This window comes from Centruroides sculpturatus, unplaced genomic scaffold (assembly GCF_000671375.1).
Source record: "Centruroides sculpturatus isolate CEXI.00-Female unplaced genomic scaffold, Cexi_2.0 scaffold480, whole genome shotgun sequence".
Classification (NCBI taxonomy): domain Eukaryota; kingdom Metazoa; phylum Arthropoda; class Arachnida; order Scorpiones; family Buthidae; genus Centruroides; species Centruroides sculpturatus.
Window position 1 is genome coordinate 399,088 of NW_019384976.1, and position 20,119 is coordinate 419,206.

Sequence of the window (20,119 nt, forward strand, 5' to 3'; positions counted from 1 at the left end):
ACACACATTTTTGCTCATGTTAAATGGTCATTGTCAGATTAGCCTGATAATGACCATTTAGCATGTAGATTTGCTTTTGTAGATTTTTGTAGTTCCTGTCGGATATTGGTTTTTATGTAGTGCTTAATTACATATATCCAGTTTGAGTTGTTAAACTAATAATACAATAATTTTAAGGATAGATTATATATCTAATATTAATTAAACTGTTGAATGAAATTTATCACTACTTATAGTAAAAGATTAATTTTGTATTGTGATAAGTATTCTAGATAAGTCACTTAATAAAATTTAATATTTTTTTCATATTTTAAGTTTTAGGTAAAGCAGTTCATGCCCTTTCTAGGATTGGAGATGAAATCCATTTGGAAACTTCAAAAGATGGAGTAAGTATATAATCTTTAATTAATATTTCTTTTTGTTTCTTAACTTATGATGAGATACATAGATCCACTTTGTCAATATGCTAAGTGGATTTAACCACTGAACACTGGGTTTGTGTTGACCAACTAGTATCCTTGAGGAGTTTTTTGGGTTTGAGCGCCTGAGGATATTGTCCATAATATTAACAATTAAAAAAATAAAACACTGTGACTACACTACCTTATTTTCATATCACTTATTTTTTTCATCCATTTGCAGTAATGTCCAAAACTTATTCATTTTTGAGGACATTAGTATGTAAAATATGTGAAAATAAATGTGAAGAATAAAAGTCTTATTTAACAACATTAAAGAGTTAAATCTACATAGGCTTGTTTTTGCTAAATGGGAAATGACGTCAGAATTTTTAATCTCTTGTTTTATAAGCTTTTAAACATGAGGAATAATAATAATGATGCAATAAAATAAGAAAGTTATATATTAAAAAAAGTAAACTTCCAAGGTTCAAACCTACATCATCTAAGTCCAGTACCTAGCGTCTTATTCACTCAGTTATTATCGATCTGGGATGTGGAACTTCCAAGGACTTATAATCTAAAAATTAAATTTTCAGAGGCTTAATTTTTTTAAATGATTGGTAAGTGAGTCCTATTATTTGCTCAAGGAGCTGTGCTTAAGGCTATGTGCTCATCAAGTTTTGTTTGAATCGGAGACCCAAACACCAGACCCTCCCCTTATTAGCAATAGCAATCATTTTTGAATAATTGTTTAATGAAGAATTCCGAATAACATATTTCATCACAATATATAAACAGTATTTCACAGGTTCTGTCATGTCAAAAATGTTGTTTCAATCTACTGAAAATGATCAAAGTAGAAAAAATTCATCCAAAAAAATTCCCCAAAATTTTTGTCAGTCAATAAAAAATCCCCCAATCTGGAAATACTGAGCGGCATTGCAGTAAACTTCCTTCGGATCTTGACATCACATCTTACTTTTCTGCCCAAACTTGCCACATGACGTCATGAAATCGCTAGGTGTGTGTTGCACAGGATTCCCATTGTACAGAAGATCAACATTTTGCTGTTTTTCCAGAAGTATGATTTATGATTTAATTTCATGCTAAATGTCAAAACAAATGGATTGGGGTTTTTACTGCTGATATTATATTTTTATCTCCACTTTAATAAAAAAAAATATCGCCAAGTGTCAATTTTGGTGCTATGCAATAGAACCTTGAATAAAATGAAAACTGGATTTATTAATCACAAACCATGGACTTTGGCACCTTAACATAGATATGTGATTTAATATAACAGTTGTAAAATTTAACATATTATAAATAATTGAGATTTTATCATTTGTTTAGAATCTTACCTCAAACTCTTTACTTCACATTTTGTTTGAATAAAATCAAGATGTAATGTCTTCAGATAAAAAAGCATATCAGGCATATTATGCTTTATGAGTTTTGAATAGGATATAGTGCCATACAAGTAGTAAAACCAATTGTAATATATATGGAGAAGATGCTCCTAAACTTCAAACTCATTGAATGTGGTTTAAAAAGTTCCATTCAGGAAATTTTCAATTGAAGGATGCAAAATGTATGGAGCCCTCAAAAGCTGTTGGCAAAGAAAAAGTGCAAGAAGAAATTGTTTAAAATAGACAAATAACACACAATATAGTACATATAACCAAACACACCAAAAATAGAGCAAAAAAACACTGAAATCATACAAGCATAATTCAAGAGTGAAAGAAGACTTAGACACACAACATTGCATTTCTGCTTTGAGCACATTTTTTCACTGTGTGCACAGTTTGAACTTAAAAGCATTATTCAAACTGTGAGATAAATTTTTGTCAGATTTTGCATTTAAACTCTGAAATGTTTGAAGTTAGAATTGTTCAAAGTATGAGTTTCACTGTTCTAAAATGATCTTTATTTGGGATCCTTGTTACTGGTGATGATGACCACATCATAGTACATCAAGATAAATTACAGATGTTTGTAATTTATCCTTAATCTAAGCAAGTAATTTCATCCAAATTAAATGGACTTTGTCAGACTTGAGAGAAGATACAAGATAAATTACAAATATTTTAAACATTATTGTACTAATTTTATTATAATTTATATTGTACAATATTATGATAGTCATTAATAAAGTAAATTGTTTACTTTAATATATTGTAAATTAAAATTTATAATAATAGATTTGCTGCAGTGCTTTAAAAATTTTAATAAAACATTCTGAAAATTGCTTAATTTGATATTAATGATGGAATTAATTTATTCTCATCAGAAAATTAATAATATATCACTATAAAGAAATTAGAAGTTAATAAAATGTAATCATAATATTTTGAAATATTTTTATATATAAAGTTATTTAAAGTCTAGTTAAAATCTTTATTGATGTTTTTCAGATTGTATTACGTACATTTAACTCGTCACGTTCAGCTTATGCTAGCTTTAAGTTTGATAGAAGTTTTTTTACATCATTTAATAACAACACAGATATCAAATGTAAAATACCAGTTAAGGTAGCTAAATATATATATATATGTTATTTAATTCATTTAATTAATACCTTCAAAAATTATATGATTATTTTTACAGTCTCTTCTTATAGCCTTTAAATCAAGTACAATGATTGAAAAAACTATTGACACATGTTCACTAGAGTTGAATAATAATTACGATAATTTTATTATAAATAATTATTGTAAACATGGTAAGTTATAACGATTATAAATATAATTAAATTGATTTTTTAAATAAAGGAATTTAATAAACTATATATCATTACTAGATTTAATTAAATCATATCATTTGCACTTAATTGAAAATGAAGCATTAGAAGCAACGTTTGAAAAAAATGATTACAAGAATACAATATTGGCTCAATCTAGGTAAAATTTATTTATATTAAAATGTAAAATTGCATTGAATTAAACAATACTGTAAGTTAATTATAGTAATTAATTTTTGAATAAGTAAATGATAATGAGAGATGATAGAATTTGTTGTTGTTTTTTAATAAAAAATAATCAGTTTAAAAGATTAATTTATTTTTACTTTTCATTTAACAGAATGATCTTAAAAAGTATTCAGAATTTTCATGCCACTGTTGAAGAAATAACATTAATTTTGAACAATGAAAAAGTTGTTATGAAAAATTATGTTGATGATGAACCAGGTAATATAATTTTTAGAAATAACTTATATTGAAACTGTAATATTGTTAAAATGTATTAATAATAATTGATTTAACTTCTGTTGCTCTTAAATTATTTATTCATTCCACTCAATTATCCCATCTTATTACTTATTAATTTTAAATAAATAACAACTTTTCATACAAAATTTTTGTATGAAAAGTTGTATTATTTTTGTATTATCTATGTGATGACTTTGTAGACACATTTGTGTTTGGATTTGCAGTGTTGTTTAATTTTGTCTTCTTTCAGAAAATTTTTCTGTTTTTTATTTATATATAGTACTTTCCTATGAATTTGTTCCATTATATTTTATAGAAAAATTTGCAAATCCCATAAATTTCTTTTGAATGGCCATAAAAGTTCATTTCAGCAAACAAATCTAACGTTTCTGCCTACATACCAATCTGACATCAAAACATTCACAATGCATTTATTTCACTTTTGGTTACTTTTATTTTGGAGATAAATTAATAAAACAATTTAATTATAAAAAACATGTGATGTAAATAATAATGTGCAATGCAAAATTCTATTACAGACTCAAATATAAAAGTGATGATAATATTAGATTTTTACATCAAGAAATGATAAAGCAAAGCAAAAACGACAATAATAAGTAGTTATGGCAATATAAAATTCGGAGTATCAGAACTATTTTTTACAAACTCAATTTAAGACTGGAAATGCAGATATTCCCTTTTAATAAGCTCTGCTATATCGCAGTCAATTAACAAAGATCAGCTTTCTCTAAATCAAAGCAACTACCACCCCTGGTTGAAAAGAGGGAATATTCTTAACATTCCCTCTTTTCAACGTTATATGTGGTTACCAATAGATCTAAATGTTAAACGAATTATTATTCAGTTACGACTCAATAAATATTCGCTGTTCATTAATAAAACTTACATAAATCTCTCAAATACTTGTTGCCAATTATGTCAATCCGAAGATTTTTCTGTACTCCATCTTTTCCAAAATTGCCAACCTCTAAATAATCTGCATAAACAATACAGTATAATAAATATATGTAACAGTGGTTCATCTCTAGACTTCAAAAATAACTTAAATGATATCAACAGAAAAGATGCTTATAGAATTTGTAATTTTTTTGTTAAATACATTGAAAAAATAGTCTGTAACATTTAATTATTTGATTTTCATCATTGTTTTAAATCCTTAATAATGTATCATTGAGTTACTTTATGTTTATATTGTCTAAATTCACCAAATAATGTTATTGTTACCTAAGTGGTCTTGCTCATGTTATTTTATAATTATTACACTTATATGCATTATGTCTAATAATCATGTAAATCAAAATAACAATTGTTATTGTGAAATTGTATTCCCCCTTAATAGGGAAAATTTTCTTTGGAAATAAAATTTATTATTATAATAATGTGCAATGGCTAAAATTGGTTGAGAGTTGTGTTGTTATCATTTAACTGGTAATAAGAATACCAGTAATCAGCGGCGGCCTTATCCATTACGAGGCTCTGGGCGGCAGATCTTTGCGAGGCCCTTGTCCTTTGTGCAAAGTATGTGAATTGAAATAGTAGGCACTTATTAATATTAATATATACTGTACTATAAATTAAATTTATTTTATTGTTATAACTAATAGCCAAGGATAAAATAAAAAGTTTTAAATATCAACTTTTTTCTACTTGGTTGTTGCGCGAGGCCCCTCCAAGAGCGAGGCCCCGGGCGATTGCCCTGCTCGCCACCCCCTAAGGCCGCCACTGCCAGTAATTTATTTCATTGCTTCCAATGTGAAATCTACTAATGTGTGAATATTTTGAAAGTATTTAAAAAATCTTATTATTTGCCATCTACTTTCAATGTTTCTTTGAAATATAATTTTAGCCTCTTGAAATACAGTGGAACCTGGTTAACTTGAATTAATTGATGGAAAAAAATTCAAACTTATCACTGTTGTCCAGAAACACGAAATTGTTAACCAAGTGGTTAAGTAGGTTACTGAGAAATGCTTTCCTGAATGGTTGATTCATTCACTCTTAAGTGTTTGGTAAGGATTTTTTTTAAATTGTGATATTTTAACTGAGAATCAATTTGTTTATTATTATTTTTTATCACAAACATACTATTCTTTACAATTGTTATGTTTTTAAAATTTTGCTGCAAATGTTAAAATTTTTATAAAGAATCAGATAGTAATTGCTTTTTTAAAAATTAATTTATTCAAAATTTATTTACTTATTAGGTCAGCTAATCAGAGAAATCCATCAGCAATCAAATAAAACAAAAGAAAAACGTTTAGAAAAAAGCAAGTTTGAATGGCATTCACAATATGTAGGTTACACGTGCTGCTGGAAGCTACCATACCCCTCCTGCTGTCATATGACATAATATTTATTTTAGTCGTGCACGGTTCCTGTGCTATAAAGTTTCTGATTAGTTTATTTGATATATGACATTAATTATTTTACTTAACAGAAAATTAAAATTCTAGAGAGTTTATGAAAATACTGTGTCAAAATTCCCATTGAAGTTAAACAGTTTGATGAATTTGAGTTAATCAGTTTGATTTAACACACAAATCCCTATGCTAGATGATTAGAGAAAGATTACTTCAAGTTATCCATGTTTGGGTGAACCAGGTTTCACTCTACATCACTTGAAATTGTTTTGTTACAGATTGCACTACTAACAATTATTTTTTTTGTTTGAGAGAGATTATTTAATATTTGCAAATATCTTCTGTAAAATATGGTGGAATAAATGTGTGCAGAGTTATGTAAATAAAACAAAATTTATTTTATTAAGAGAGGATCAAAAGAAAAATGACAAATTTATTGACACTACAACAAAGCAAATATCCAGTGTATATAATCACCAACTAACAATGGTACAAACTTTTTTAAACTGTTTGATGTTTTTCAAGAAAACATAAACATTTTTTGGGTATATCAGCTAGTGAAATTTTGCTTTGTTTAAAATAATAATTTTAAATATATATTAACTTTTTCATCAAAAATGATATATATGGAATATGTTTTCAAAAAACTAACTTAATTGAGTTGCTCGTGTTCTCAACTGAAACTCATACTTTAGATACTATCATCAATAATATGATATGTATAGTTAATGAAAATATCTCAACTGAATTTTTGTTGAGGTGGCACTTTCAAGTTAGTTCCATGCTAGTAAATTTGACTCATTTGTATTTTAAAAATCTGATTAATATATAACATACAGGTTAAAGATTCATTTCTATATAAAGTTTGTAGGACAATATTGTTGAATGTTCCAAGAAAAGTTGGAAGTTTTGTGTTTTTAGTTATGTGTTCCTGCAGATCATCTAGAGTTATAGACAGTGTAGATACAGTACATACATTTTGTCCTTCACGCATTCCCAAGGAAAAGGACACAGTCAGGTCTGGTGAACTCGGGCCACTTGCAGAACACCTGGTCATTTTGTCCAGTATGGCCAGTATGGCCAGTTCATCTGTTTGGCAGGTGCACATTGAAAAATTTTCAGACAGAAGAAATTTTTTGAGTTAATGTATCTGTGGCTACAATGTTTATAAATGTATTCAAATAAGTTTTGATTTTATAACTACTTGAAATCAAGGAGTGTTTTTGTGCTCACCCTGTGTTTAGAGATGGATTTATGAACATATTGTTACTAAAATAATGATGATATTTTGTTGTTATAAAGTATAATGATGTTCAAATGTATTCATAAAACATGTTATGAATAACAACACCTTAATTGTCATAAAATCATTTCAAGATGATTGATGAAACTTAGTCTAGAGTCATTGACAAGAATAAACATTCATGCTAAATCTATCAGTTACATTCGTCTAGTCGTCAATGATATAATAGTTTGTACATTTATTAGATATTATTGATTTAAAATTTGAAATTAAAAGTAATTTCTTTTTTTTAATCAAGGAGCATCAATTGTATATATAAAGATGTACTAAGAGAGCACAGTTGTTCTAATGGATATTTATGTTTTATGTTTAAATTTTATTAATTACAGTTTTTAATCCTGTATAGGAGATGATTTGCATGTTAATCAAATAACAATATTTAGGATAATTAGATATGTAAATGCAGAGTGGCAAGTGATTTGGGAAATCAGAAAATCTCAGGGAATTTTGCTCACAGGGAAAAGTTAGGAAAAATGTATAATTTTAGTTTCAACTTTGCAACAAAGTAAAATTTCCACTGCAATCTCAGACTCCAGCATGGATGATGGTTTGATGGGCATCCAAGGATTTCTACTAAATAGTGCAAATTTTGCAACATGGCAATATTTTTATTACTCTGACAATAAATGATACTTGCTGCAAACTAACTTCTCCTCCCCTTGATATGACAGATTGTTTGGCAATAATAACTGAATCAGGTTATTGTGCATGTTTCTGTTAGTATAGCAAACATGCACAATAGTTAGAATTTTATATCAAACTTTTATTTTTCTTGACATTTATCATCATCATCATTATTATTTTTTTATTTTTTATTTTTGCAAATGTCATTCTCAGCTGATACTGGTTCCAAGTGCTATGCCAGACTAAAGTTAAGACATAGCTACCCAAACAAGTGTTACATTATTATTGTTGTTGTTGTCTGTAAAATTCATATTATTGTCATCGTATTCTTTTTAGCAGAATTTTTTNTATATCTAAATAAATAGATGTTATATGTTTTTATCAAAGCAAGAATTGGCATTTAGAGGGCAAAGGAAACCTATTGAAACAGAGGTAATTATATTGAACTTGTTTATTTATTAGGTACGTCAGATAAATAATCTATTAAAAATACATTTAAAAAAAGAATTAACTGATTGCCCCTGGAAGTCGGCTTCTTATAGAAACACAGCTTCCCTATCATCAAATGTCACGGCACGCCTTTGAAGTTTACTTTTATTTAATTAAGATTAAAGAAAAGATCATTTGGGCTTGCAGAGCATCGCTTCTCGAGTCATCCCAAAAACGTTGAAATTTTTCCAAATATGATGATATGTTTCAGTATCTGAGGAAATGCTTTCTTGAGGCAAATCATTCTTAAAACTTGTCATTACAGTGACAAAACACAAATCTATACTTTTGACACTGAAATAGCTCAACAGTCAAGTGAATGGTGCTTGAAAGGTGAAGCAAGATCAAAAAGATTACATCAAAGTCAGTCAAAAATCAAGGTCATGTTAACTGTTTTCTTTGATTGTCATGGTGTTATGCATCAAAAATTTCTTCCAATTGGCCAAACTGTCAACAATGCATATTATTTGAGGGTTTTTGAGTCATTTGTGTGAAGCCGTTTTGTAGAAAATTATCTGATGTGTGGCAAGAAAACATGGATTTTGCACAAAGATGTTGCACCCGCTCATGATGCTCTTGTTGTTCATGAATTTTTGGCCAAAAATTTAACAAATATGGTTCCACAAGTTCTGTATTCACCCAATATGGCATCATGTGATTTTTTTCCTGTTTTCTCAACTAAAATTTGTACATCATGGTCACTGTTTTGAGTCTATTGATGCTGCCATAAAACAAAATTTTCTCCATGTCCCAAAGGGGTTTCACAAAATGACTTTAAAGCATGTTTTGAAAGATTGGAAAAATGTTAGCGTAAGTTCATTGCAGTGGAAAGAGATTACTTTGAAGGGGACAAAATAAATTTCAATGAATAAATTTAAATCTTGTATTTTATTGAACCATTCTCAAAACTTTGATCAAGGGTAAAATCAATATCCGGCAGGAACTACAAAAATTACAAAACACACATTTTTGCTCATGTTAAATGGTCATTGTCAGATTAGCCTGATAATGACCATTTAGCATGTAGATTTGCTTTTGTAGATTTTTGTAGTTCCTGTCGGATATTGGTTTTTATGTAGTGCTTAATTACATATATCCAGTTTGAGTTGTTAAACTAATAATACAATAATTTTAAGGATAGATTATATATCTAATATTAATTAAACTGTTGAATGAAATTTATCACTACTTATAGTAAAAGATTAATTTTGTATTGTGATAAGTATTCTAGATAAGTCACTTAATAAAATTTAATATTTTTTTCATATTTTAAGTTTTAGGTAAAGCAGTTCATGCCCTTTCTAGGATTGGAGATGAAATCCATTTGGAAACTTCAAAAGATGGAGTAAGTATATAATCTTTAATTAATATTTCTTTTTGTTTCTTAACTTATGATGAGATACATAGATCCACTTTGTCAATATGCTAAGTGGATTTAACCACTGAACACTGGGTTTGTGTTGACCAACTAGTATCCTTGAGGAGTTTTTTGGGTTTGAGCGCCTGAGGATATTGTCCATAATATTAACAATTAAAAAAATAAAACACTGTGACTACACTACCTTATTTTCATATCACTTATTTTTTTCATCCATTTGCAGTAATGTCCAAAACTTATTCATTTTTGAGGACATTAGTATGTAAAATATGTGAAAATAAATGTGAAGAATAAAAGTCTTATTTAACAACATTAAAGAGTTAAATCTACATAGGCTTGTTTTTGCTAAATGGGAAATGACGTCAGAATTTTTAATCTCTTGTTTTATAAGCTTTTAAACATGAGGAATAATAATAATGATGCAATAAAATAAGAAAGTTATATATTAAAAAAAGTAAACTAAAAGTAAAGCTCCAAGGTTCAAACCTACATCATCTAAGTCCAGTACCTAGCGTCTTATTCACTCAGTTATTATCGATCTGGGATGTGGAACTTCCAAGGACTTATAATCTAAAAATTAAATTTTCAGAGGCTTAATTTTTTTAAATGATTGGTAAGTGAGTCCTATTATTTGCTCAAGGAGCTGTGCTTAAGGCTATGTGCTCATCAAGTTTTGTTTGAATCGGAGACCCAAACACCAGACCCTCCCCTTATTAGCAATAGCAATCATTTTTGAATAATTGTTTAATGAAGAATTCCGAATAACATATTTCATCACAATATATAAACAGTATTTCACAGGTTCTGTCATGTCAAAAATGTTGTTTCAATCTACTGAAAATGATCAAAGTAGAAAAAATTCATCCAAAAAAATTCCCCAAAATTTTTGTCAGTCAATAAAAAATCCCCCAATCTGGAAATACTGAGCGGCATTGCAGTAAACTTCCTTCGGATCTTGACATCACATCTTACTTTTCTGCCCAAACTTGCCACATGACGTCATGAAATCGCTAGGTGTGTGTTGCACAGGATTCCCATTGTACAGAAGATCAACATTTTGCTGTTTTTCCAGAAGTATGATTTATGATTTAATTTCATGCTAAATGTCAAAACAAATGGATTGGGGTTTTTACTGCTGATATTATATTTTTATCTCCACTTTAATAAAAAAAAATATCGCCAAGTGTCAATTTTGGTGCTATGCAATAGAACCTTGAATAAAATGAAAACTGGATTTATTAATCACAAACCATGGACTTTGGCACCTTAACATAGATATGTGATTTAATATAACAGTTGTAAAATTTAACATATTATAAATAATTGAGATTTTATCATTTGTTTAGAATCTTACCTCAAACTCTTTACTTCACATTTTGTTTGAATAAAATCAAGATGTAATGTCTTCAGATAAAAAAGCATATCAGGCATATTATGCTTTATGAGTTTTGAATAGGATATAGTGCCATACAAGTAGTAAAACCAATTGTAATATATATGGAGAAGATGCTCCTAAACTTCAAACTCATTGAATGTGGTTTAAAAAGTTCCATTCAGGAAATTTTCAATTGAAGGATGCAAAATGTATGGAGCCCTCAAAAGCTGTTGGCAAAGAAAAAGTGCAAGAAGAAATTGTTTAAAATAGACAAATAACACACAATATAGTACATATAACCAAACACACCAAAAATAGAGCAAAAAAACACTGAAATCATACAAGCATAATTCAAGAGTGAAAGAAGACTTAGACACACAACATTGCATTTCTGCTTTGAGCACATTTTTTCACTGTGTGCACAGTTTGAACTTAAAAGCATTATTCAAACTGTGAGATAAATTTTTGTCAGATTTTGCATTTAAACTCTGAAGTGTTTGAAGTTAGAATTGTTCAAAGTATGAGTTTCACTGTTCTAAAATGATCTTTATTTGGGATCCTTGTTACTGGTGATGATGACCACATCATAGTACATCAAGATAAATTACAGATGTTTGTAATTTATCCTTAATCTAAGCAAGTAATTTCATCCAAATTAAATGGACTTTGTCAGACTTGAGAGAAGATACAAGATAAATTACAAATATTTTAAACATTATTGTACTAATTTTATTATAATTTATATTGTACAATATTATGATAGTCATTAATAAAGTAAATTGTTTACTTTAATATATTGTAAATTAAAATTTATAATAATAGATTTGCTGCAGTGCTTTAAAAATTTTAATAAAACATTCTGAAAATTGCTTAATTTGATATTAATGATGGAATTAATTTATTCTCATCAGAAAATTAATAATATATCACTATAAAGAAATTAGAAGTTAATAAAATGTAATCATAATATTTTGAAATATTTTTATATATAAAGTTATTTAAAGTCTAGTTAAAATCTTTATTGATGTTTTTCAGATTGTATTACGTACATTTAACTCGTCACGTTCAGCTTATGCTAGCTTTAAGTTTGATAGAAGTTTTTTTACATCATTTAATAACAACACAGATATCAAATGTAAAATACCAGTTAAGGTAGCTAAATATATATATATATGTTATTTAATTCATTTAATTAATACCTTCAAAAATTATATGATTATTTTTACAGTCTCTTCTTATAGCCTTTAAATCAAGTACAATGATTGAAAAAACTATTGACACATGTTCACTAGAGTTGAATAATAATTACGATAATTTTATTATAAATAATTATTGTAAACATGGTAAGTTATAACGATTATAAATATAATTAAATTGATTTTTTAAATAAAGGAATTTAATAAACTATATATCATTACTAGATTTAATTAAATCATATCATTTGCACTTAATTGAAAATGAAGCATTAGAAGCAACGTTTGAAAAAAATGATTACAAGAATACAATATTGGCTCAATCTAGGTAAAATTTATTTATATTAAAATGTAAAATTGCATTGAATTAAACAATACTGTAAGTTAATTATAGTAATTAATTTTTGAATAAGTAAATGATAATGAGAGATGATAGAATTTGTTGTTGTTTTTTAATAAAAAATAATCAGTTTAAAAGATTAATTTATTTTTACTTTTCATTTAACAGAATGATCTTAAAAAGTATTCAGAATTTTCATGCCACTGTTGAAGAAATAACATTAATTTTGAACAATGAAAAAGTTGTTATGAAAAATTATGTTGATGATGAACCAGGTAATATAATTTTTAGAAATAACTTATATTGAAACTGTAATATTGTTAAAATGTATTAATAATAATTGATTTAACTTCTGTTGCTCTTAAATTATTTATTCATTCCACTCAATTATCCCATCTTATTACTTATTAATTTTAAATAAATAACAACTTTTCATACAAAATTTTTGTATGAAAAGTTGTATTATTTTTGTATTATCTATGTGATGACTTTGTAGACACATTTGTGTTTGGATTTGCAGTGTTGTTTAATTTTGTCTTCTTTCAGAAAATTTTTCTGTTTTTTATTTATATATAGTACTTTCCTATGAATTTGTTCCATTATATTTTATAGAAAAATTTGCAAATCCCATAAATTTCTTTTGAATGGCCATAAAAGTTCATTTCAGCAAACAAATCTAACGTTTCTGCCTACATACCAATCTGACATCAAAACATTCACAATGCATTTATTTCACTTTTGGTTACTTTTATTTTGGAGATAAATTAATAAAACAATTTAATTATAAAAAACATGTGATGTAAATAATAATGTGCAATGCAAAATTCTATTACAGACTCAAATATAAAAGTGATGATAATATTAGATTTTTACATCAAGAAATGATAAAGCAAAGCAAAAACGACAATAATAAGTAGTTATGGCAATATAAAATTCGGAGTATCAGAACTATTTTTTACAAACTCAATTTAAGACTGGAAATGCAGATATTCCCTTTTAATAAGCTCTGCTATATCGCAGTCAATTAACAAAGATCAGCTTTCTCTAAATCAAAGCAACTACCACCCCTGGTTGAAAAGAGGGAATATTCTTAACATTCCCTCTTTTCAACGTTATATGTGGTTACCAATAGATCTAAATGTTAAACGAATTATTATTCAGTTACGACTCAATAAATATTCGCTGTTCATTAATAAAACTTACATAAATCTCTCAAATACTTGTTGCCAATTATGTCAATCCGAAGATTTTTCTGTACTCCATCTTTTCCAAAATTGCCAACCTCTAAATAATCTGCATAAACAATACAGTATAATAAATATATGTAACAGTGGTTCATCTCTAGACTTCAAAAATAACTTAAATGATATCAACAGAAAAGATGCTTATAGAATTTGTAATTTTTTTGTTAAATACATTGAAAAAATAGTCTGTAACATTTAATTATTTGATTTTCATCATTGTTTTAAATCCTTAATAATGTATCATTGAGTTACTTTATGTTTATATTGTCTAAATTCACCAAATAATGTTATTGTTACCTAAGTGGTCTTGCTCATGTTATTTTATAATTATTACACTTATATGCATTATGTCTAATAATCATGTAAATCAAAATAACAATTGTTATTGTGAAATTGTATTCCCCCTTAATAGGGAAAATTTTCTTTGGAAATAAAATTTATTATTATAATAATGTGCAATGGCTAAAATTGGTTGAGAGTTGTGTTGTTATCATTTAACTGGTAATAAGAATACCAGTAATCAGCGGCGGCCTTATCCATTACGAGGCTCTGGGCGGCAGATCTTTGCGAGGCCCTTGTCCTTTGTGCAAAGTATGTGAATTGAAATAGTAGGCACTTATTAATATTAATATATACTGTACTATAAATTAAATTTATTTTATTGTTATAACTAATAGCCAAGGATAAAATAAAAAGTTTTAAATATCAACTTTTTTCTACTTGGTTGTTGCGCGAGGCCCCTCCAAGAGCGAGGCCCCGGGCGATTGCCCTGCTCGCCACCCCCTAAGGCCGCCACTGCCAGTAATTTATTTCATTGCTTCCAATGTGAAATCTACTAATGTGTGAATATTTTGAAAGTATTTAAAAAATCTTATTATTTGCCATCTACTTTCAATGTTTCTTTGAAATATAATTTTAGCCTCTTGAAATACAGTGGAACCTGGTTAACTTGAATTAATTGATGGAAAAAAATTCAAACTTATCACTGTTGTCCAGAAACACGAAATTGTTAACCAAGTGGTTAAGTAGGTTACTGAGAAATGCTTTCCTGAATGGTTGATTCATTCACTCTTAAGTGTTTGGTAAGGATTTTTTTTAAATTGTGATATTTTAACTGAGAATCAATTTGTTTATTATTATTTTTTATCACAAACATACTATTCTTTACAATTGTTATGTTTTTAAAATTTTGCTGCAAATGTTAAAATTTTTATAAAGAATCAGATAGTAATTGCTTTTTTAAAAATTAATTTATTCAAAATTTATTTACTTATTAGGTCAGCTAATCAGAGAAATCCATCAGCAATCAAATAAAACAAAAGAAAAACGTTTAGAAAAAAGCAAGTTTGAATGGCATTCACAATATGTAGGTTACACGTGCTGCTGGAAGCTACCATACCCCTCCTGCTGTCATATGACATAATATTTATTTTAGTCGTGCACGGTTCCTGTGCTATAAAGTTTCTGATTAGTTTATTTGATATATGACATTAATTATTTTACTTAACAGAAAATTAAAATTCTAGAGAGTTTATGAAAATACTGTGTCAAAATTCCCATTGAAGTTAAACAGTTTGATGAATTTGAGTTAATCAGTTTGATTTAACACACAAATCCCTATGCTAGATGATTAGAGAAAGATTACTTCAAGTTATCCATGTTTGGGTGAACCAGGTTTCACTCTACATCACTTGAAATTGTTTTGTTACAGATTGCACTACTAACAATTATTTTTTTTGTTTGAGAGAGATTATTTAATATTTGCAAATATCTTCTGTAAAATATGGTGGAATAAATGTGTGCAGAGTTATGTAAATAAAACAAAATTTATTTTATTAAGAGAGGATCAAAAGAAAAATGACAAATTTATTGACACTACAACAAAGCAAATATCCAGTGTATATAATCACCAACTAACAATGGTACAAACTTTTTTAAACTGTTTGATGTTTTTCAAGAAAACATAAACATTTTTTGGGTATATCAGCTAGTGAAATTTTGCTTTGTTTAAAATAATAATTTTAAATATATATTAACTTTTTCATCAAAAATGATATATATGGAATATGTTTTCAAAAAACTAACTTAATTGAGTTGCTCGTGTTCTCAACTGAAACTCATACTTTAGATACTATCATCAATAATATGATATGTATAGTTAATGAAAATATCTCAACTGAATTTTTGTTGAGGTGGCACTTTCAAGTTAGTTCCATGCTAGTAAATTTGACTCATTTGTATTTTAAAAATCTGATTAATATATAACATACAGGTTAAAGATTCATTTCTATATAAAGTTTGTAGGACAATATTGTTGAATGTTCCAAGAAAAGTTGGAAGTTTTGTGTTTTTAGTTATGTGTTCCTGCAGATCATCTAGAGTTATAGACAGTGTAGATACAGTACATACATTTTGTCCTTCACGCATTCCCAAGGAAAAGGACACAGTTAGGTCTGGTGAACTCAGGTCACTTGCAGAACACCTGGTCATTTTGTCCAGTATGGTCAGTTCATCTGTTTGGCAGGTGCACGTTGAGAAATTTTCAGACAAGAATTTTTTGAGTTAATGTATCTGTGGCTACAATGTTTATAAATGTATTCAAATAAGTTTTGATTTTATAACTACTTGAAATCAAGGAGTGTTTTTGTGCTCACCCTGTGTTTAGAGATGGATTTATGAACATATTGTTACTAAAATAATGATGATATTTTGTTGTTATAAAGTATAATGATGTTCAAATGTATTCATAAAACATGTTATGAATAACAACACCTTAATTGTCATAAAATCATTTCAAGATGATTGATGAAACTTAGCCTAGAGTCATTGACAAGAATAAACATTCATGCTAAATCTATCAGTTACATTCATCTAGTCGTCAATGATATAATAGTTTGTACATTTATTAGATATTATTGATTTAAAATTTGAAATTAAAAGTAATTTCTTTTTTTTAATCAAGGAGCATCAATTGTATATATAAAGATGTACTAAGAGAGCACAGTTGTTCTAATGGATATTTATGTTTTATGTTTAAATTTTATTAATTACAGTTTTTAATCCTGTATAGGAGATGATTTGCATGTTAATCAAATAACAATATTTAGGATAATTAGATATGTAAATGCAGAGTGGACAGTGATTTGGGAAATCAGAAAATCTCAGGGAATTTTGCTCACAGGAAAAAGTTAGGAAAAATGTATAATTTTAGTTTCAACTTTGCAACAAAGTAAAATTTCCATTGCAATATCAGACTCCAAGCATGGATGACAGTTTGATGGGCATCCAAGAATTTCCACTAAATAGTGCAAATTTTGCAACATGGTAATATTTTTATTACTCTGACAATAAATGATACTTGCTGCAAACTAACTTCTCCTCCCCTTGATATGACAGATTGTTTGGCAATAATAACTGAATCAGGTTATTGTGCATGTTTCTGTTAGTATAAAAACATGCACAATAGTTAGAATTTTATATCAAACTTTTATTTTTCTTGACATTTATCATCATCATCATTTTTATTTTTTATTTTTGCAAATGTCATTCTCAGCTGATACTGGTTCCAAGTGCTATGCCAGACTAAAGTTAAGACATAGCTACCCAAACAAGTGTTACATTATTGTTGTTGTCGTCTGTAAAATTCATGTTATTGTCATTGTATTCTTTTTAGTAGAATTTTTTGTTTGACAGTATTAATTTTATTTCAAAATATTAATCTTGCATTTATTTTTCTTTGTTGCATAATTAAACTAAATATTTGTATTTTTCTTTTTTAAATTGATTTTGATTATGTAACTTATATTGATTGTCAGTCTAGTGTTATTTTTAATTTAATTAATATATTTTAATGTTTAAAAAAATACTACAAGTAAAATGACTTTTAGTAATTGTGTAGCATTTTTATAAATGCTTAAAATTAGTTTTTATGGTAATTTATAATGTAAATTGCACAAATATTCATTGCATAGCGATCTTGGACAACTTATAGTGGAGTGTGACAGCTTTCATGGGTTAAAAATACTAACAATCTAATCACAACTCTGTTCTATAAAAGTACAGAGACCATCAACACAAAGAACACTTCTTTGTATCCATCACACATTATCTTATGGAGAATTACTAATCTATAGCAAATAGTTAAGAGATTTCTCAGTAAAAAAATATGGATTTAATATTTCTTTTGAAATTTATCATATTTTTTGTGTTTTAACAGGCCATATTTTCTGCAGTTAACCAAAAATAATTCATTGATCAATCAGTCGATCGTGATAGACTCGGTGGCCATCCCTGTTATATAGTATTTTCTGAATTGGAATCACAAAACAGGAACAATATATTTAATAGTGTGAAGAAATATAACAAAAACTACTATATTTTTAAAATTTAATTTAACTAATATACCAATTTTATATTTTTACTTTTTTATAGATCCCAACCAAGTAATTCATACTGAGCTGTCTCTAGAGAAAGAAGAATTTGAACTGTATCAGTTAGAAACAGAAATAATAGTCACATTTTGTCTTAAAGAATTAAGGGTGAATTTGGTATTTTTCATGTATTCACTTTATAAGGGAATTGGCAATTACTTGTGCTCACAAGGACACATTAATTTCCATTACATCCAACTGCACATAGCTTGATTGGAATCCTAAGGAATCTTTATTCTTATTATTATTTGTGTGATGTTGAATTTAATGGAAATTAATATGTTTGTGTAAGCATGTATTATTCATATATTTTAGATGTAAATATTTACTGATAAAAATGACATCCTACACCCAATTTTGTTTACACAGCTTTTTTTTTTTACAAGATTTTGATTTAAAATAGACTGGGAAAAAATTCAATTTATTTTTTATATAATTTGCTTTAACTTAACAAGTTTCAATAAATTTTTCCTTTTAAAATCTTCATTTGATTTTAATCCTAAAAAAAAATAGTCATACTTTGTTCGTAAAATATTGCTTTTTTTTTAAAAAAAAGATTTTTTTGAACCAAGAAATCTTTTAATCATAATCTTTGTTGGGAAAACAATGGAGATAGACTGGTATGGGATAGATTGTCCCCCAAAAAATTCCTGGAATTTTTCAGCTGCCTAGTTCAATCTTGAGTTCCCCAGAGCAGTGGTTGATGCCTTAATGCCTCATCAATTAAGTTTTGGCTGTATTTTACAACCCGAATGCAAGTAATGGCATTCAATCTTTAATTCCAACTTTATTTCACAATTGAAGCAGTCAGAAAAAATTTAATTTGAAGTTTGACAATTTGTTTGCGCAATTGCATTTTTTTTTTTTATTTATGAGGAATTGTTTTTGTATGCCATTTTATGTTAAAAGTTAGAGGTATTTTGATGTTTAATTGAAAAAGTCAAATAAAAAATAAAATAAAATCTGTGCAATAATATAAGTTTATTAAATTTTGCTGATAAGTTACAGTTGTCATTCTCTGAGTTATTAATTAAAATTGAAATATATTGTTTAAATATGTCATATCATATTAATTGTCTTATCACATGATTACTTGTTTTTAAGAAACCAACTTTTTATTTTTCCATATGGACAATATCTCTTTTTACATGGATTTTTCAGGAATTATATACTGTAAAAACAGAATTGGATGTATTTCATTTTTTTTAAACTAAGTATTTCTTTTTAATGTATGAACAAGCTCATTTACCCTAAGCATTTGGTACCCTACTGGAACTTTCTCTCTTCTTTTTTTTATCTTCTTTCTCATTACCTCATTCTCTTCCATATGATTTCATTAAAAAAATATGTACTAAGTTATAAATAATTTTTAACAGATATTTATTAAGTTTGCAGGCTTATCTAGAAATTATTATTTTAGTCAAATGTTAATGTATTATTACTGTTGGCTATTTAGAATATATTGTTATAGATTTTTTAGTTAATATATTTATTTAAATACTGAGTAAAGTAGAAAAGTTTTGAAAAGATCTTTTTGAATTAAACACAATATAAGATTATTTCACCTTCATAATATTTATTGTAAATCTACTAATAAAATATTTTCTACATATTTTGTGTTTTAACAATAAATTAGATATACTGTATTTATAATTTATTTTAAAAAATTCAGAGCAAATATATGGTTGAAAGTTCTCTCATATAGGAGAAACATTCCAAAAAAATCAGAATAACATTTTCATAATATCTC

General features: G+C 27.2%; 1 protein-coding gene across 1 annotated transcript in view; it reads left to right on the forward strand.

Moving 5' to 3' along the window:
• LOC111632680 (cell cycle checkpoint control protein RAD9A-like) overlaps window positions 1-20,119 on the forward strand; it is a 44,722-nt gene that overhangs the window by 4,361 nt on the left and 20,242 nt on the right. The window contains exons 2-11 of the mRNA XM_023377178.1: window positions 316-386; window positions 3,012-3,126; window positions 3,205-3,304; window positions 3,485-3,591; window positions 9,684-9,754; window positions 12,198-12,314; window positions 12,391-12,505; window positions 12,584-12,683; window positions 12,864-12,970; window positions 18,371-18,477. Coding sequence (XP_023232946.1) covers window positions 316-386; window positions 3,012-3,126; window positions 3,205-3,304; window positions 3,485-3,591; window positions 9,684-9,754; window positions 12,198-12,314; window positions 12,391-12,505; window positions 12,584-12,683; window positions 12,864-12,970; window positions 18,371-18,477 — 1,010 coding nt within the window. The remainder of the gene's footprint in view (window positions 1-315; window positions 387-3,011; window positions 3,127-3,204; window positions 3,305-3,484; window positions 3,592-9,683; window positions 9,755-12,197; window positions 12,315-12,390; window positions 12,506-12,583; window positions 12,684-12,863; window positions 12,971-18,370; window positions 18,478-20,119) is intronic.